Source organism: Anguilla anguilla, chromosome 6, assembly GCF_013347855.1.
Source record: "Anguilla anguilla isolate fAngAng1 chromosome 6, fAngAng1.pri, whole genome shotgun sequence".
In the NCBI taxonomy this organism is placed as follows: Eukaryota; Metazoa; Chordata; class Actinopteri; order Anguilliformes; family Anguillidae; genus Anguilla; species Anguilla anguilla.
The window spans coordinates 2,780,898-2,800,722 of record NC_049206.1 but is presented as its reverse complement, the minus strand read 5'-3'; the positions used below and the strand labels follow the sequence as shown (position 1 = coordinate 2,800,722).

The 19,825-nt window shown below is 51.6% G+C and overlaps 2 protein-coding genes and 1 long non-coding RNA gene across 3 annotated transcripts in view; 1 reads left to right on the top strand and 2 right to left on the bottom strand.

Annotated features, from left to right (window-relative positions):
• The first annotated feature begins 103 nt into the window (after positions 1-103).
• plekhj1 (pleckstrin homology domain containing, family J member 1) lies at positions 104-4,769 on the top strand. Its single transcript, XM_035424220.1, has 6 exons — positions 104-692; positions 1,010-1,077; positions 1,208-1,274; positions 1,521-1,611; positions 1,722-1,785; positions 2,955-4,769. Exons 1-6 carry the CDS (start codon positions 599-601, stop codon positions 3,036-3,038), a joined length of 468 nt encoding a protein of 155 aa, XP_035280111.1. The 5' UTR covers positions 104-598; the 3' UTR covers positions 3,039-4,769.
• Positions 4,770-5,226: 457 nt separating this feature from the next.
• Positions 5,227-10,654, bottom strand: LOC118230836. The gene is made up of 2 exons (XR_004765933.1): positions 8,395-10,654; positions 5,227-8,334 (listed from the first exon to the last, which is right to left on the bottom strand). It is a non-coding gene; the product is annotated as an uncharacterized LOC118230836 (long non-coding RNA).
• Positions 10,655-12,454: 1,800 nt separating this feature from the next.
• LOC118229550 (histone-lysine N-methyltransferase, H3 lysine-79 specific-like) overlaps positions 12,455-19,825 on the bottom strand; it is a gene marked incomplete at its 3' end in the record, with an annotated part of 24,516 nt that continues 17,145 nt past the window's right edge. The window contains exons 22-28 of the mRNA XM_035421589.1: positions 19,230-19,373; positions 18,369-18,447; positions 17,501-18,045; positions 15,792-16,003; positions 15,060-15,118; positions 14,119-14,703; positions 12,455-12,633 (exon numbers count right to left, since the gene is read on the bottom strand). Coding sequence (XP_035277480.1) covers positions 12,455-12,633; positions 14,119-14,703; positions 15,060-15,118; positions 15,792-16,003; positions 17,501-18,045; positions 18,369-18,447; positions 19,230-19,373 — 1,803 coding nt within the window. The remainder of the gene's footprint in view (positions 12,634-14,118; positions 14,704-15,059; positions 15,119-15,791; positions 16,004-17,500; positions 18,046-18,368; positions 18,448-19,229; positions 19,374-19,825) is intronic.

Here is a 19,825-nt window from a genome sequence, read left to right as displayed (position 1 = left end):
TGCAGGACCGTTTATAGCAACGGTAATCTGAACGGAGTCGTTTATGCAAAAATCGGAAACTGAACTTTAGCACCTGCACCACAACTGACTTTGTCCAGGAAAAATATCAATGCCTTTTACCCCCCTAACATGGCGGCGGACACACAAACTTCCGCCCCTGATTCCTCGCTGAGCTTCCGAGCGATATCGCATCAGAGGGAGTGCCCTGTTAGTTTGGCAGGGGTGTGGGGAAACTTCGACCCGGACCGGACAAGCTTCCTTGGCCGTTTGAGACATGCGTAACAAGTTAGCATTAGCCGTCGAGCGACATAATGAATAGAAATAGGTAGTATTATCATAGGTATTTATTTTTAAATATATTTTTGAATACCAATAGGACGATTCAGCCGAAGGGAAAAAGAGGGGTCTTGCAAGTTCGTGCCTTTGTTGAGTACTATATAGCTATAATCGATATTAACAACAGACACTAATAGAGAGGCGCAGTGAATTTGACTGGGGGAAAAAGAAGACAGCTTGGCATTTTTTTTTGTTTATATACGAATCACAAAGGGACTGTATTGACCAGTATGCCAGGCGGCTTGTAGTGCGAGGTGTCGCGATGCGGTTTAACGAGAAGGAATTGGTCTTTTTAAGCCGCCAGCACTCAGACCGAGCGGCGGAGCTGGGGATGAGAGGACCGAAGAAAGGCGACGGTATGTATCCACTAATTTATTTCTCGCCTGGCACTCTTGACTATTCCGATGCCAGGCAGGTGGCTCGCCTGGTTTTTCAACGGCATATATCTTTGCACAAGCTAGCGACAGTTTGTACTCGCTGTTTGTTTGCTCTTTGTCATCAAACAGTCATGTGCCAATGTAAACTGAAAGGCGCCCTGCCTGTTGCCTTTCTAATGACCGAGTATGTTATGAGGAAACAGACATAAAATCCATCACGTACGTAGCCACTGAACATTTCTGGCGTTTCACTTTCCGTCTCATATGATGTGTTCCTCTTTTATTTTGCCCATCAGTGGTGAAGAAGCGACTGGTCAAGTTGGTGCTTAATTTCCTGTTCTATTTCCGCACCGATGAAGAGGAGGTAAGCGACAGGCGTTTTGATGACTGATTAAATATTGGCCTGGGTGGAGGGAGGCATTGCGTTGACGACGCTGCATCGGTCAGCAGCTGCTGCTCATAGCGAGCTAAGACATCCTGTCCTTTCCTCTTAGCCTATAGGGGCCTTGCTGTTGGAACAGTGTCGGGTGGAGAGAGAAGATGACCAGACCTTTTCAGTTGGTGAGTTCCGACACTCCACAACGCACCGCTGAATCACGCCACCAGTAACTACTTAACTGCACCTCGTGCATCACGTGGTCCTGCAATTGCTCAAACGTTGTTTTGTCTCAGAAAACTCGGATGCTTTTTTTCAGGGCGGGATGGGTGGAAGTCATAGTTGTTGGTTGTTTGTTCCGTCACTCGCTCCGAATAAGTGTCTCTGTGCTTGTGGCGCTGGGCACCCAACGAATGTTTCTGTCATCGTAGTGTTTCTGGACGAGGCGGAGAGAAAGTACCTGTTCGAATGTGACTCCCAGGAGCAGTGCTCGGAATGGGTAGAATCCATCATCAAAGCAAGGTCTGTGTCAGTGGCTGTGCTGCTGGGTGTTGTCCTGACACAGCTAACAAGTGCATGTGTACGTGTGGTTTATGTTTGACTTTCTTGTGTCTCTCTCTGCCCCCCCACAGTTACGAGTTCATGAGGAAGAACCTCATCTTCTACCGCACGGAAATCCACCGGCTGACGGGCAAAGTGAGTGGCTCCTCCCCCTCCGTTCATTAACCCCTCCCCCTTACCCTGCCGGTGTAACTGCAAGAACGGTGAACCCGCGAAACCTGTGTCAGTCCGGCTGTTTCCGGCTCAGGCATCATTTGCACGTATTGACCCCTTATTGGATAGAAGGCTGTCACAATTGCGTACTTGGGCACATTGTTTTGCTCGTGTGTACATACAAGTTACCGGTACGTTAGTTCACTTGGCTAATAAAGCTTCGCACAGGCTACTATGAAGGTAGCTAACAAGGATCCATAGCTGGCTTTATCATCTGGCAAGTTAGCTAACTTGCCAGATGATTCAATTCAATTCAATTCAATTTTATTTGCACATCGCTTCTTACAGAGAGGACTGTCACAAAGACACTTTACAGAGTAGCAAGGCAATAAACTGAGCAAAAAGGGCAAACACCAGACCTGAACCCCCAAATAGCAAGTACATACTGTAAGGTAAAATCTCCCAGTGGGGAGAAAAAAAACTCAAATGGTGGAAAGAAATCTGGAGAGGAACCCGGCTATAGAGGGGAAGCTCATCCTCCACTGGCCAGCCTGGCATAAAATAGCAGTAGAACGGAATGTGGCAGAACTGCTACAAAGGATCAAAAACCCATGATGAACCCATGTTAAATTTGGTTCAATTCATTTTGCAGAAATGTCGCACTCAGCTGTAGCTAAACACATTTTTCCTTGCTAACTAGCTTGATAGCGAGGCGAGGAGCAGCATTGAAGTGTTAGGCTATTGATAATGTTGGTTGTCACAGTGATTGCGGACTGTGATCAGACGTCAGTTATAACCCCAGTGCGCTGCTGCACTGCCAGCTTCACCTTCGCACGGGGCCTACCGCACAGACCTCTCTACAGTTCACTTCCTTCCGCTCACTACTCAGCTTGCAGTGCGTTAGCCTGCTGGCTAATAACGGGTAAGCGTGTCCGACGCAATCCTGCGTGAACAGCCACTCAGCTACGCGTGCTTAGCGTTGTATCCAATGAGCGGGCCGATACGTCCAAATGACGGCGGTTCTGTAACCGGACAGGAGGAGGACGGGTACAGCCGGCGCAGGGCGACAGGCTATGCGGTTACACCGATGACTGATCCAAGCTCTCGATTAATTTTTCATCGGCCGTCTTGTCTCTCTCACCCCTGGGCAGGATCCTTTAGAGCAGTATGGGATTTCAGACGAGAAGCGCTTCCAGGTCAACTGTGCCCTTCCGCCCATTTCTAAAGAGACTTAATCCCAGTCACCCCTACCGATGTCACATGAGTGATTACCTGTTCATATGGCGTAAGTGCGCACACACAAAATCTACTGTACGTTTAGTTTTTTTAAATTTTTTTTTTTTGAGTGAATAGTTTAGTGAATACAGTGCTGTTGTAATTGATCACGTCATTCTTTACCTGTGTGTAGATATGTCATTTACCAGGAGCATTTCAGTTGGTTGGGTTTATGATTTGCAGTACGCCCCAGAGCAACGTTCCTTCAGCCCCTTTACTGGGAGACTGGAGAGGCCACTTTCATCCCACCGGAGTTTTTAATCGCTTAACGTTCGTTTGAGGTGTTAATACAAATCTGATCTGAATCTTCCAAATGTCACAGTCAAACACACGGCCGGCACTGTTTGTATTAACAGAAACACGCGTGTGAAATGCGTCCACGCACAAACTTCTGCTGAATACTGCCCCCTAAAATAAACTGGAAATAGATTTGTATTAAAGATGATTTAAGATTTAATTAACTGATCAATCAGATTTTTAAGAGCCTGGAATAATTAGGCGCGATCGATTCGTTAAGACTGAGCTGGCTTCATGAATACTGAATTAACCCCTTTCAGCTGTCAGGTCTTTAACGGACTCAAACCTCAGCAACTTATTTGCAACATAAAAAAAAGCACGTACAGATAATGAATTATCAAAGAGTCGGCCAGTTGAGATCAGCGATCAAGTAAAACCAACTGCACCACCTTCATAACAGGGCTAAGCTGGACAGATGTGGAAACGCTGGTCAGGTACTTCGCTGGACATTATTAGAGATTTTTTTTTTCCCATATGGAAAAGTCAGCATCACATAAGAGGGTAACACAAGTCTTGTCCTTAATGTTCCATCCATGCACCAAGGTAACGGTGTGTGTGTGTTCCGTGTGCTGGATTTGGTTTGGGACGGGTAAAGCCCTCTGATGAATCACTTTAATACCCTGTGCTCTACAGGTCTCCTCAGTCAAGATGCATTTCAGCCACATTTGAGTTTGCATGCCCTGTTAACAGGGGCAAAATCTCTCTCGTCCCTCCTTTGTATAGTCCATAAACTGGTGTCATTATTGTTACATATGTGCATGAGGGTTTGACAACACCTGGCAACCCTACAGTGACCAGTGAAATGCATCCAGACGGTGCTTGAAGTTCACATGCAAAATCATTCCATTGAATTTTCTCTTGTCTGTGTGTGTGTGTTAAGGAACTGTTCGGACAACCTTTTGTATGTCTTTGTGCAGATTATCAAATTTAGTGAAACTGTATATTTTTCTGTAAGATCATCTGCCACGGCCGAATATATACAAAAAAGTATTGCACAAATGGTTTAGGTAAATGTCTTTTTCTTTCTTACTTTTTAACAAAAAAATTATTTTTTTTAAAAGTAAAAGTTCAAAACTCTCACGCATTGGCATTTCTGCAAGAATGTTCCGGTCAGGTGGCCATCCCCTAAAATGCAAATGGTTTTTCTGAGGAGAAATCTGGCAACACGTATCCTACACTTACCACCGAGTCACCGTGACTTGACTGCAGGACTCGGCCGAGGAGCTGAAAGAGCGAAACCACTTTGACCCCTTTGTGACGGCTGCTCAGAGAGCCGTCTGCTGTACAGAAATGAAACACTTGACATTATAGCTACGCATGTACAATGTGACAATGCTGAAAATCAAATCTGTTGGCCTTCTGGTTTTATTTTTTATTAAAGAGTTTTAATGGGACCCCTCTCTGTGCGCGCCCTTCTTTGTTTTGTTTTTTTTTGGGGGGGGGGGGGGTGCACTACAAAACTAAAACCTCTGAGGTATTGCGGTTATATATTTTCCTGTGAGCTGTCCGTCCTCTGAACTGTAAGCTTAGGGTTGTAACTAGGTAGCTGTTTCGTAGGTGACTTAGCTAATGCACTCGTCTATATCGTCTTATAATACCCCTTGTATTTTTGCGTAGGCTGCGTTGTTGCTGTTCTCGTTTGTGTTAGTATTAATCAGTTTATCCCTCAGGGTCCAAGTTGAACTATGCGGTTGTTCCCTGCACTTGGTACGGTACTGCCCTCTAGGGTTTTCGACACACTTGTTCCTGGTTATGGTTATACACTTTGTTGTACGTCGCTCTGGATAAGAGCGTCTGCCAAATGCCTGTAATGCAATGTAATGTCCATAAGATCAGAAACAGAAAACATTATTACAAAGAAACATTATTTTATTAGCAATTACAAGAAAGGCTGGGAAAATCCCCCAAAGCATGTTAAACCAAACGCACAATATTGTTTGCATTGCCAGAGAGAAGCACCGGTGTAGAAACAGTACATTTTTTTCCATCGCCACCCAAACAGTTTGAACAGGCAGGCCAGGGACACTCAAGTGTGGCCCCCAAGGATAGTAGTGCTGCTGGTTCTGTCTTCTGCCTGACAGTCCAGTAATGTCACTGTTTGGCCAGAGATTACACACACTCACCTGGAGGTTTAAATCAGACCCTGATCGGGGGGGGGGGGGGATGAAACCAGCAGAACTACTGGTTGGTATTTCACCTCAACCTTCTCTGTCATTACTACAGATATAAAATAGTATATGTATTTAAAAAAAAAAACAAACATGCAATTTCAGTCCACAGTGTTTACATTTTAACACAAAAGCAGGAGTGAAGTACAGCATGTCTAACCTAAACAGGAGTGACCTGTGTACCACTGGAAATGGGATGGGGGGGGGCGGAGGGAACAGAAAGATTAAGGGAGAGAGGGGGGGTTAGGGTTAGGGTTGAGGAGTAGGAACAATCACAAATGTGAAAACTGAGATCTCAAAAACAGTAATCTTCACAGTACACGCTAGAAGTGGTGGTTGGTGTGTGTTTACGAAAGGGAAGGGAAAAGTCAAATAAATGCGTCTTTTCAAGACAAATGCAGTCATAATTGTGCAACAGCGAGCCTCTATTTCACAATCACGGTCGAGAAGGAGGAAGTTCACAGAAAAAGCACCATTGTTAACATACACGTTACCTGTGGTTATAAAAACAAGCCAAAAAAAAAAAAAACCTTTTAAAACCTGAAGAATAACAGTTGCTATTGCAGGAAGACCAAACTGCTGACAGTTCATGCAAATAAAAAGAATTGCTTTACAGTGGGACTCAGCAGTTTTAGAATAAATATACAAATATTATCCAGGAACGAATCCTGCAAAAACAAAAGGGATTCCTGCTTGAAACCACAACTCAGATTTGGCCAAAAAGGACAGCATTTCTCTTGTGGAAGTCGATCCACATCTAGTGCTAATATTTACACAGGAAACTGGTTTCTTAAGATTTATTTGCCCACCTAAAAATGAAGAGTGTGAAGGGAACCCTTCGTCACAGCCACTGAATGTCCTGTGAGGCTGGAATCGGCCAGTTCAGCTGCCGTTTCACCAGCTCCTGTAGGGTCAGTTTTGGTGAGACTGGCTTATGAACCTCAAGGGCAAAGCCAGTAAAACCAGACACAGAAAAAACCGACCCGGCAGTAGGAGGAGCCATGGAGACAGTTGCCATGGAGACCTCTGCCTGACTCCCGTCTCGGACATGCAAATAAAAGATAAATAATAAAAAATAAAAAAAACCTAACTTTGTATAACTTGTATATACTTGATTTCAACATTATTAATTTTTTCCCCCCTCTTAAGCACGAGAGAAACAACAACATGCATTTGCATGACTGCTTTGTCCTTGTTTAAAGTGTAGGGAAGCACCTTGCTCTTTAAGGATATTGGGACTTTACCTGGATATTGGTAATATTGGTATCAGTAAAAAAAAAAAAACTTACAACAGCAACAACAAACATCAAACACAAAGAGTAAATCTTTACAGTCATAATAAACAACATTAAAAAGACCTTCCAGTGCATCTAAGAAAGGACTCTTCCTACTAGCCCCTATATGAATGACTGCTTCAGCAAAATGAAGAGTCCATACCTATTCTTTTTTATTCATTTTTTATTTTAATTCTTTAGTCTCTAAAACAGCATTTTGGCTGTAAAGCTTCAAAAAGCTTTGCTTCTCTTTGAGAACATGGATACATCCTAAAAACCAATAGACGCAGACACGCGCGCACACACTCACGCACACTCACGCACACACACACACAACATATATATCCTGTATATACACACACACACACGTATAGTGTCTCAAAGAGAAATTCAAATCACTCCATGAGCATTAATTGGGCGAGACGTGACACACTCTCTGTGCCCCCACAATGCACTGCTCTGCTTCTCTGTTTGCAAGCAAACGCATTCCTTTCAATTCGAGGACGATGAAGAGACAGAAAAGTGCACACTGTGCTTATGACATCATCCCCGGCGTGTTAAATAGCCACCGTATCACAGCCTGTAGTGGGTGCTGGATAAAAGCGCCAAAAGTCGGGGGGGGGGGGGGGGGGAGCCCCTGATCCAGAGCACCAAGGCTCCTAGTCTCTCCTCAGACTGACATCACAGTCACCTTGCCTAGAGGTTGCGGGTTCGATTCCCAGGTAGTACCCCAGAACAAAGTCCTTAACCAGAACTGCATCAGTACATATCCAGCTGTATAAATAGATACTACGTAAATGGGGGGAAAAAATGGGGGTAAAAGATGTGCAAGTCGCTCTGAATAAGCGCATATGCTAAATGCCTGTAAGATAACGACACCCCTGCAATGCCTAAAGCACCACAGAGGATGCACCGGTACAGCACCAGAGCTCCTGTCCGGAGGCTGCAGCCTCCACACACAATCAGAGACCTCTATGGTGCGCAGGCCACTGCGACAAAATGCTAACAGCTGGGCACAAGGGAAAACAAAATATAAGATGTGATTTTTGTACGAAGGTGTTTTTGTTTTCTTTAAGCTTTGCACACAAGTCATGTATTTTATACAAGCAGCACCGATGTGAACACCAGTTTAAAAAAACACAACAGCCTAAAACACAAAAAAAACAGCCTGATTAACTGTCTGCTTTTGCAGACTGAGGGCTCACAGAAAAGTCCGGAGCGTCGCTGAGCCCTGCAAGCGTCAGGGATGCATCACTGCAGACGTGCTCACTGCCGCACCCGCAACAGGCACCGCCCAGACCTGGACAAACTGCAGCATCCACTGCTGTGCGGTTATCAGAAACCCCAACACTGCTTATATACCACACCACTACTACTGTTTACCACCTATACCACTACTGCTCTACTACCAATACCAGTCTATACAGGTCTACACCGATATCACTATACCGAGCTCTATACAGGTCTACACCGATACCACTATACCAAGCTCTATACCAATACCAGTCTACACACATCTATACCAATACACCACTACTGCTCTATACCAATACCACTACACCACTACTGCTCTATACCAATACCAATACACCACTACTGCTCTATACCAATACCAGTACACCACTACTGCTCTATACCAATACCAGTCTATACAGGTGTACACCGATACCACTACACCAAGCTCTATACAGGTCTATACCAATACCACTATACCAAGATCTATACCAATACTAGTCTATGCACATCTATACCAATACCTGTACAGCACTACTGCTCTGTACCAATACCAGTCTATACAGGTCTACACCAATACCACTATACCAAGCTCTATACCAATACCAGTCCACCACAAAACGCTCTATACCAATACCAGACTATATAACTCAATATTAATACCCCTACCACACTATACCAATACCAGTCTACACACCTCTAAACCACTAGCAGTCTATACCAATGCCACCAATACCACTACCACTTTACCTATGCCACCAATACCACTACCACTTTACCTATACCACTACCACTCTATAGAACTCCGTCCCAATAACAGAGAACCTATAGAACTACCATTCTATACCACTCTACTGTTACACCAACGTTTCAGAGGAAGGGCGAAACAGGCCCGAGACTGAAGGAGCACACAGGACACGTGCACCAGCAGGCCGGCGTGTGGGGGGCGTACTGAGCACTGGCTGGCTGTACCGGTGGCAGAAAGGAGGGCCTTAAAGTGAAGGGACTGGGCTTAGCACCGATAACACCCCCCCCCCTCGAGTGTGACCTTAAATCTGAGACCCCCCCCCCCACTCTCCTCTTCTGTGCTGCGACCGAAGGACATCAACCAGAGACTCTGAAAAAGATTCACCAGATACAAGCTGAGCTTGATCTGGGGTAAAAAAATGAAAATTCCTTTTTTTTTTTTTTTGTGCATTCAACGTACATTTTGAATCCACAAGGCCTACTGAAGTAAGCGCATGGTAACATATAAAACCGGACTGAGGAACTTCCATGTGTATCATCATCATCATCTCTGCACCACAGCCACATTATCTTTATTGAGTGCCGTACTGACAAAATACCCAAGTCAATGTGAAGTAAGAAACTGATGCCGAACTGCTACACCCTCGCCCTCGCCCTAACCCTCGCCCTGCCCCTCGCCCTCGCCCTGCCCCTCGCCCTCGCCTCCTACGAGACGTCTCTGTGAAGTCAGCGCTCCCGCCTGTTTTCACGGCAACCGTCTCCAGGGGCACCGCCAATCAGAATCACGCGCCAAACTGGGCAAGCAAGCCGCAAGCGAGCCTGAATCAGGCCTCCAGACGCTGTCCGTGTTCCCTCTGCGGGGGTGTGGCAAAGGGACAGAGCGAGCCCCGCCCCCGCCCCCACCCCCGCCCGCCTCGTTTCCCCCCTCAGGCAGTCCAGCCGTGTCTGAACACGTCTGACTGCGAGGCTGACCGACTCCAGCCTGCCTGCGCTTGAAGCGGGGGGGAGGGGGGGGAACAGGTCGCTTTTACACCGTGTCTGCTGACTGCACGAAGATCGAAACCCCTCCCCCCCTGCCCCCCCCCGCAGCTGAGGTTTTAAAAGTGGCCGAAACTGGTTCTCCTTTTGAGCTGCGTGAGCTTCTGCCCCGTGACAAAAAAACACAACACAGCCGCAACTCTGGCATCGTCACGGGACAAAAAAACAAGAGGCATGCTGGGAGTGTTCACTGAAGCACGCTGGGCATGTACCCACTGGAGGGTCAACCGAAACCAGCCAATGATGAGCGATTAAGGGAAAAGCAGGGGCTCGATCGCCCGCGGCTGCCGCTACTGCCGGCCGCCCGCGGGCTAAACGTTAAAGTGTCTGCGGGCGAAACCCCATCAGCTGGGAGATCCAATGGGGCAGAGAGTCTGCAACACGGAAAGTGCGCAGAGTTAATCATTCATCGCCGGCTGCTTCAAACCCCACAGCCGTGCAAACACAAAGCCACTGACTTCCTGAGGCAGTAGCATTTCACAAATTTAAAATAAGAGATGTATTTTAATAGCACCATTTAATGGAGGGGGGGTTATTCTGTGGGCCCTGCGATGTCTGCCTGACCACAGATAACATCCCAAAGAGGGTGAGGAGTCTGGCAACTGTCCAACACCACAGCCGACCGCTCGCTCAGTCTTGTCTGTCTACATTTCAATGTAATTTAAATGTAGCAATTGCTGCTCTGAAACACTCCCTCAAAAGCAGGACTATTCCACAGCCTACAGGCCACACACAGTACTACAGGAGAGCCAGCGACTATTCCACAGCCTACAGGCCACACACAGTACTACAGGAGAGCCAGCGACTATTCCACAGCCTACAGGCCACACACAGTACTACAGGAGAGCCAGCGACTATTCCACACCCTACAGGCCACACAGTACTACAGGAGAGCCAGTGACTATTTTACACCTTACAGGCCACACACAGGAGAGCCAGTGACTATTTCGTAAACAACAGTCTGCACAGTACTACAAGAGAACTAACGCCAATCAAAGGAGCATGTTGCCCTGACAACTGCTAGCCATAGCTGGCTTAATCAAAGTGGTTGAGACCCCATGTCTGTCAGTTATAGTCATGCAGTCCCTGATATGACAGCACAGACACATCTGCTCAGTTGGTCTGGTTTCATTTCAGCTCGGTCTGTGTCCGTTTATCGTAATAAAGCTTTTAATTCATGATTCCCTTACGTCCTTTAAACATGAGCCAGAAATCATTTGCAAAACATAATCTGCGGCTCACAACGGAACAAAAACAGTTGGGATTTAGCTGATTTTAAACCATCAAGTAATTTTTAAGAGATCGTGTAAGCTAGCGACTAGCGACAGAGACTGTGGACACAAGCAGGATGTAGCTGCACAATTCATCACATCCAGTTACACATACAGACCCACACCCACACACAATGTACAGACTCAACAAAATAGACTCGCAAATCCAAATACATGATTAGAAATGGATATTCCAAACAACAACTCCAAACACACACATACACAAACGTATAAATATATATATTCTCACACACACACACTTCACAAAACACACATATATACAAATATATACATGTAAATATACACAAATGAATGCACAAATGTGAAAATGCAGTACATGTTCATTTCCCCCTACCCATATTGACGCTGGTATGGAGGGTTCCTGTTCAGACTCTGGCTCACTGTTAAATTTGCGCGGGGTAACAGTCAGAGTCCACCCCGGTAACTTTCGCACCCCTAACACACACACACACACACACACACACACACACACACAGGGGTTGAAGTCATCCCTCCTAGAGAGAGGTTGTGGACAGGACAACTCTTTGTGCTTTGTACCCCTGTTGACAGCAGGGGGCGATCTCCAAACGTCTGAGCACCAGAATAGGCCCCTCCCCTTGGTGCAGGGTTGTCCGTTGCATCGGTTGGGTTGGGTTGGGCTGGGTTGGGTTGAGGTAGATGGCTTTAGTTACCTTTTGTCAGGGAGGAGGGACACAAGAAGGTGGGTTACTGTGCGTCCCCAAGAGAGTTTTATGCAAAGTCATGAAGGCAGATGTCCAGATGCTCTGATTGGCCAATTTTACATAAATACGCTCTGACTGGCCAGTTTTACAGACAGATGCTCTGATTGGCCAGTTTTACGTAGTCAAATTTAAACTCACCTTTTCCTCAGACAACGTTGAGCAGACGTGCCCCCCCCCCCCCCCCACCTCCATAGTCCTACGGCTTTCTCTCCACTCCCCTCTCTCCCCCTCCCCCACCCCCCGCCCCGGTCCTATCTGGGCCGGACAGAGGGGGGCTGCGGGGCGGAGGTGTAAGAACCCCCCCACCCATCGCCCTGGGCACTGAATGGAGGCAGAGGGGGCGTGGCCTGGGGCGTGGGCCGGGCGGGGGGGCGTGGCGGGAGGGAGCTGCGGGTAGAAGAAGGAGGAGCACCAGGAGCAGCGGAAGCAGAGGAAGAGGAGGAGGAGAGGGAGAGGGAGGAAGGTCTCCTCTGGGCCTGGTGAGGGAGGGGTGCCGGGGAGGCGGAGTCAGAGCGGGAGAGGAGGGGCTGGGGCGGGGAGGCGGTGAGCAGCGGGGGGAGCGGGGGCAGGGACAGGACGGGGGGCGAAGGGCAGCGCAGGACGGAGTGGGCGCGGTCCTGGTGGGCGGGGCTGGGTGGGGGGAGGGGGCGGGGCTCGCTGCGCTGGAGCTGGGGGTGCGAGGGCGGGGAGAAGCTGAGAGGAGAGGGGCGGAGCACTGCACCCCCCGGGGGGGCTATCCCAGCCTGGCGAAAAGTGGGCGGAGTCACAGCGTGGCGGGAAAATCCTGCAGATACAGGGCAGAGACGGGGGGGCCGGGGGGGGGGGGGGGTAAGAGAGAGAGGGAGGGGAGGAGTGGAGCAGGAAGGAAAGAGAGATTGAGGGGCTCAGCAAAATTCGGCACAGCAAGCAAGCCAGACCCACACAGTGCACAGAGAGAGAGTGGGAGAGAAAGAGACAGAGGGGGGGAGAAAGAGAGACGGAGAGAGAGAGGGAGAGAGCAGAAAGAGAGGAAGAGAGATAAAGATAGAGAGAGAGAGCGAGAGCGAGAGAGAGAGAGAGAGAGAGAGCGAGAGCGAGAGCGAGCACAGATGCATTCCTCCCAGGAGTTCAGAGCTTCAGTGGGTTAGCACAGCCGCTGCAGAAAGCACAGCCTGCGTTCCTCTGTGAGTGAAACACGCGCTTGCCCTGCACAGCCCAGGAGCTACAGACCCCCCATGCACCCGAACCCTAACCCTGCACAGCCCAGGAGCTACAGAGACCCCCCATGCACCCTAACCCTAACCCTGCACAGCCCAGGAGCTACAGAGACCCCCCATGCACCCTAACCCTAACCCTGCACAGCCCAGGAGCTACAGAGACCCCCCATGCACCCGAACCCTAACCCTGCACATGAACACATCTGCAGGATTAACCTGAGCAGCTCCTCATTGGCTGAATTAACCTGAGCAGCTCCTCATTGGCTGAATACTGACATGTATCAACATCAAACTGCATGGTCAGCAACATTGGTTGTCTGGAGTTGGGAAATTAGCAACTGGCTTCATAGAAATGAGACCAACTGGGGAAAACTGCAGGGGGTTTCCCTCCTTAAAAAAGGATATGACTATCGTACTTCCTGTACCTTTCTCACCTGTAATTAACTGGAGGCCTAATGCAGAACAACAGCCTCCGACTACTGCAGGTAAAACAGGTTGTGCCAGATGTGCACTTGGCCCGGGGGGGGTGGGGTGGGGGGTGGGGGGCGGGGGGGTGTGGTCTTAGGGAGGCAAGGCACGCTGGGAAGTGCACATCTGGCACAACCTGTTTTACCTACACTAGTCATCCTCATTCCTCAGGGAGCCGTCCTAGTGCCCGGCCGTCTATGGTCCGCAGAATGCGCGACCGTACATGGAGCCAACGCGCCACACAGCGTGCCGAACACCGCCCCCAGCGACGCGCCACACAGCGGGCCGAACGCCGCCCCCAGCGACGCGCCACACAGCGTGCCGAACGCCGCCCCCAGCGACGCGCAACACAGCGTGCCGAACGCCGCCCCCAGCGACGCGCCACACAGCGTGCCGAACGCCGCCCCCAGTGACGCGCCACACAGCGTGCCGAACACCGCCCCCAGCGACGCGCCACACAGCGTGCCGAACGCCGCCCCCAGCGACGCGCCACACAGCGTGCCCAACGCCGCCCCCAGCGACGCGCCTAACGCGGCAGGCGGGCCGAGACTCACTGCACTGCAGACGCGGAGCGCGCGCCTGGGGTCAGAAAGGCCGGAGCTCACCTCCTGCAGCGCCCCCCGCAGGCCCGGAGGTCGGGGCGGTGCCGTGGGCCGTGTGCCCGTTCACCATTCGCGGGGCTCCCGGCGCGGGCGCGGCCGTCTGACCCCCGAAACGAGGCTGAAGGACAGAAGCCCCCGCAGGAGGGGGCGGCCCGCCCGGGTAGGGCCCGGCCGACGGCGCAGAGGCTTCCGCGTTCCTGCCGGGGGCGCCGCCGCCCCCAAAGGGGTTCTGACCGCCATTCCCGCCCCTCCCTCTGGGGTTCTGCGGCTCGGGCCCCCCCGGGTCCTGGGCCGGGAGGAGGGGGCTGCGTTTGAGCTGGGAGGGTCCCGCAGCGTCAAACGGAGACTCCGCCCCGCTTTCCGCCCCTCGTCTCCGCCGCGGTCCGTCATCAGAGTCAGAATCTCCGCCCCCCTCTCTGCCCCCCGCCCCGAAGGGCGACGCCCCCCGTCTCAGGTCGGGCGGGGGCTGCTTGGGGTCCGTGATCGGGGAGAAGGTGGACTTCCACTTGCCGGAGGAAGACGACGAGGACGAAGCCAGGACTTCATTTCCCATAAGGCCGCTGGACTTCCTGCCGAGCGAAGCCCCACCTAAGACGGACAGAACGGACACGTTGATACAGAAAAAGGACGGATTGAGAGATCACAGCACATCTGTGCAATCCTGACAGACCATTCAGAGTTTTGCGAACAGATGACTCCTGATTTACGAATGTGTGGCACATCCACAACCAAGCGCCTTTAGAAGTGACACAGTATTCAGCATAAGAAATGCATACAATACTGTATGGGCAATTATAACAGAAAACCGCTTTTCCCACAAAAAATTCAAATACACAGTGTATTAAGAGCATATTCTGCAGATATGTGAAGAGTTAATATTTGGGGAAGAGCACAAACAGATACTCCACAGAGGTAAAAGGCTGAGTGACAGCCGTGTTGCTCACCCTTCTGATTGGCTGCTGACAGACCGTCTCTGTTGTCCGAGGGAAAGAGCCTCTCGGGCCTGAAACACAAAACCGCTTTTCTCAACAACGCTGCACACGTGTGGAGAAACCCGTACGGCAGGCGTGCGGAGAAACCCGTACGGCAGGCGTGCGGAGAAACCCGTACGGCAGGCGTGCGGAGAAACCCGTACGGCACGCGTGTGCAGAAACCCGTACGGCACGCGTGTGCAGAAACCCGTACGGCTCGCGTGTGGAGAAACCCGTACGGTACGCGTGTGGAGAAACCCGTACGGCACGCGTGTGCAGAAACCCGTACGCCAGGCGTGTGCAGAAACCCGTACGCCGGGCGTGTGGAGAAACCCGTACGGTACGCGTGTGGAGAAACCCGTACGGTACGCGTGTGGAGAAACCCGTACGGCACGCGTGTGGAGAAACCCGTACGGCACGCGTGTGGAGAAACCCGTACGGCAGGCGTGTGCAGAAACCCGTACGCCAGGCGTGTGGAGAAACCCCTACGCCAGGCGTGTGGAGAAACCCGTACGGCACGCGTGTGGAGAAACCGTACGGCACGCGTGTGGAGAAACCCGTACGGCAGGCGTGTGGAGAAACCGTACGGCACGCGTGTGGAGAAACCGTACGGCACGCGTGTGGAGAAACCCCGACGCCAGGCGTGTGGAGAAACCCGTACGGCAGGCGGGACGGGGCGGGATGGGATGGCGGAGCGGGGCGTACCGCGTGCGGGGGCGGTCCCTGGGTCCCGCGCTGTCAGAGCTGGCGGGGGAGGAGTCGCGCCCACGCCCGTTCACCTCCAGGGGGCGCTCTCGCTTCAGCACGGGTGGCTGGTCCAGGTCGTGCCCGTGGTGGGGGCCGCGGGGGCCGCCAGGCGTGCTGGGCTCCGGGGACGAGATGGCCTCGATCTCCAGCGGCTGGCTGATGTTGCTCACCTGCGGGCGACGGAGACGCTGGTTACACACCTGCAGAGGAACGCAGCTCAACCACCAGCCTCAGGCCTACGCACCCAGCCCTCGCCCTGCAGCCTCAGGCCTACGCACCCAGCCTCAGGCCTACGCACCCAGCCTCAGGCCTACGCACCCAGCCCTCGCCCTACAGCCTCAGGCCTACGCACCCAGCCCTCGCCCTACAGCCTCAGGCCTACGCACCCAGCCCTCCCCACACACCACTACACTCTTAAAACACAGCAACAACTTCAGAAAGAAAAACTAAGGATTAAGAACCTAAATCGACGCATATTAACACCTACAGCTTTCTATTCTACTCTATTCTAGGTTTGGTCAGTACTCTGAATTCTGAAAGGCTCGACTTTAGCCAGGTCTGTTGGGGACTTCAGTAAACTGCCTGCTCAGAGCGGGCAAGCGGACATGTACATGACCAGCAGGCCACACTGGCCCCTGAGCGCGCTAGAGCCACACGCCGGACCCAGTGAGGTAACCAGCTTTCACAGACGAGTTGCCCTGAAACACCTGTCAGCACTCACGCCTGGACTGTGTGTGTTACCGGGGAAGCCAACGCCTGGACTGTGTGTGTTACCGGGGAAGCCAACGCCTGGACTGTGTGTGTTACCGGGGAAGCCAACGCCTGGACTGTGTGTGTTACCGGGCAAGCCAACGCCTGGACTGTGTGTGTTACCGGGCAAGCCAACGCCTGGACTGTGTGTGTTACCGGGGAAGCCAACGCCTGGACTGTGTGTGTTACCGGGGAAGCCAACGCCTGGACTGTGTGTGTTACCGGGGAAGCCAACGCCTGGACTGTGTGTGTTACCGGGGAAGCCAACGCCTGGACTGTGTGTGTTACCGGGGACGCCAACGCCTGGACTGTGTGTGTTACCGGGGAAGCCAACGCCTGGACTGTGTGTGTTACCGGGGAAGCCAACGCCTGGACTGTGTGTGTTACCGGGGAAGCCAACGCCTGGACTGTGTGTGTTACCGGGGACGCCAACGCCTGGACTGTGTGTGTTACCGGGGAAGCCAACGCCTGGACTGTGTGTGTTACCGGGGAAACCAACGCCTGGACTGTGTGTGTTACCGGGGAAGCCAACGCCTGGACTGTGTGTGTTACTGGGGAAGCCAACGCCTGGACTGTGTGTGTTACTGGGGAAGCCAACGCCTGGACTGTGTGTGTTACCGGGGAAGCCAACGCCTGGACTGTGTGTGTTACCGGGGACGCCAACGCCTGGACTGTGTGTGTTACCGGGGAAGCCAACGCCTGGACTGTGTGTGTTACCGGGGAAGCCAACGCCTGGACTGTGTGTGTTACCGGGGAAGCCAACGCCTGGACTGGGTGTGTTACCGGGGAAACCAACGCCTGGACTGTGTGTGTTACCGGGGAAGCCAGAGGCAGATTTTCCCCGCGGTGGAAAATGACGGCCAATCAGATGAGAGCCGATCGAACCCTGTCCCGCGCAGCTCGGCTCTGCCGCTCACCATAGAGCCCATGTCGAGGGGGGAGGCGGAGGGGTGGCCGCCCAGCCCCGGGACGGCCCTCTTTTTGGAGGACCCCCCCTCTGTGGGGGGGAGCCCGGACGACCTGCGCTTCCTCCTCCTGTGCTTCCCCCCTTCCTGTGAATGGTGGCGGTGGCGTCGGTGGCGATGGTGACCGTGCCGATGGTGACCGTGGCGATGGTGACGGTGGTGGTGGTGATGGCCGTGGCCGTGGCGCCGGTGATGGTCGCCGTGGCGATCGCGGCCTCCCTCGTCCGCGTCGGCTTGCCGCCGGGAGCCCCTCGAGGGGGAGGAAGAGGAGGAAGAGGAAGAGGAGATGAAGAAGCGGCGACGGCCCTCGCCCTCGGGGGGGTGGGGGCGGGGCTCGTTCTGCAGCGCCCCCCCCGGCCCGGCTGCAGGGCTGCGCAGCCCCGTCTGCGGGGTGCTGTGCGGCCGAGGGGACGAGGAAGAGGAGGAGGAGGAAGGGCCAGGGCTCTGTTCCAGCGGGACCGTCCCGCAGCGTGAAGCACCGTTTACTATTGCTGTCCCTGGAGCACAGAGAGACACACAAAGACCCCCCCCACAATAAAACACACTTAATCACACAGACTGGAATATTTACAGTCAGTGTAACCGATGCTCATCTACCAAAGAACCACAGGTTAAAAAAAGCCTGTAGTTCAAACTAACCTCTTAATTTAAGCAATTACTGATTACTGAGCATTGTCATCACATGAAACATCACACTTAAACTGCCATTACAACTACAACGAATACTAATAATAATAACAATAATAATAATGTGACTATTATCTGATGAGATATTAAACACTCAGTGGGGGGGGGGGGGGGGGTGTCGGTTGTTTTTTACCTGAGGTGGGGGTGTGAGGCTGCCTGCCGTTCATGTGACCGTTCAGCTTGTCATGTGACACGGGGCTCGGGGTGCTCCTCTGCAAAGCAAAAACAAAAAAGGTTAAGTAGGTGTTATCTCAGCAGTCTGTAGCCGGTAGGTGTTATATTAGCAGTTGGAAGGTGCTAGCAGTAGCCGGTAGGTGTTATATTAGCAGTTGGAAGGTGCTAGCGGTAGCCGGTAGGTGTTATATTAGGAGTTGGAAGGTGCTAGCGGTAGCTGGTAGGTGTTATATTAGGAGTTGGAAGGTGCTAGCGGTAGCTGGTAGGTGTTATATTAGCAGTTGGAAGGTGCTAGCGGTAGCCGGTTGGTGTTATATTAGCAGTTGGAAGGTGCTAGCGGTAGCTGGTAGGTGTTATATTAGCAGTTGGAAGGTGTTAGCAGTAGCTGGTAGGTGTTATATTAGGAGTTGGAAGGTGCTAGCGGTAGCTGGTAGGTGTTATATTAGGAGTTGGAAGGTGTTAGCAGTAGCTGGTAGGTGTTATATTAGGAGTTGGAAGGTGCTAGCGGTAGCCGGTTGGTGTTATATTAGCAGTTGGAAGGTGCTAGCGGTAGCTGGTAGGTGTTATATTAGCAGTTGGAAGGTGTTAGCAGTAGCTGGTAGGTGTTATATTAGCAGTTGGAAGGTGCTAGCGGTAGCTGGTAGGTGTTATATTAGGAGTTGGAAAGTGCTAGCGGTAGCTGGTAGGTGTTATATTAGGAGTTGGAAAGTGCTAGCGGTAGCTGGTAGGTGTTATATTAGGAGTTGGAAGGTGCTAGCGGTAGCTGGTAGGTGTTATATTAGGAGTTGGAAAGTGCTAGCGGTAGCCAGGAGGGACGCACCAGTCTCTCGGCTCGGCTGGGCAGCACCACACTGGCGAGGGGGATGCTGACAGGCAGTTTGCAGGGGTGCACGGTGCTGAGCGGAATCCTGACGGGCAGGCTGGTGATGCCCTCGCCAACGGAGCCAGCCGGGCTTCTACTCACCTGCGGTCGACACGGCAACACACATTTCAGGTACACGCTCTTTTTCATTCATTTTTGTCCCGGAGGGCTCCAATCGATGAGTGATTAAAAATCTGACTAAGTCTTTCTGATTAGCTCTTTTGAGTCATCGCAAATTGACAAACCATTGCCTTGACAACAGGGTTTGAGGGAAAACCACAGTATTTTCTGAGTAAAAACAAATTTGTCTGCCCTTATTAAAAAAAAAAGAATTCTCCCCTGGCCTGGATTTAATCAACATCTATCCTTAACCATATTCACACACAAGATTGTCTAGCGAGCAAAAACCGAAAATGAAACTGAAGGGTGTAAAAGCATGGATGCTGCAGTGTATTCTGAACTACAGGAAGTGCATTCACAGACACGCAGAGGGAAATTTGGGGGCGACTGTGGACCGGATGGGGGCTTTGCCAGAAGAAAGGGCGGGGCGGAAG

Coding starts and splice junctions, on each gene's coding strand:
- plekhj1 (XM_035424220.1), top strand. CDS start 599: ATGCGGTTTAACGAGAAGGAATTGGTCTTTTTAAGCCGCCAGCACTCA. Junction 693..1,009: donor AGGACCGAAGAAAGGCGACG/GTATGTATCCAC, acceptor TTTGCCCATCAG/TGGTGAAGAAGCGACTGGTC. Junction 1,275..1,520: donor TGACCAGACCTTTTCAGTTG/GTGAGTTCCGAC, acceptor CTGTCATCGTAG/TGTTTCTGGACGAGGCGGAG.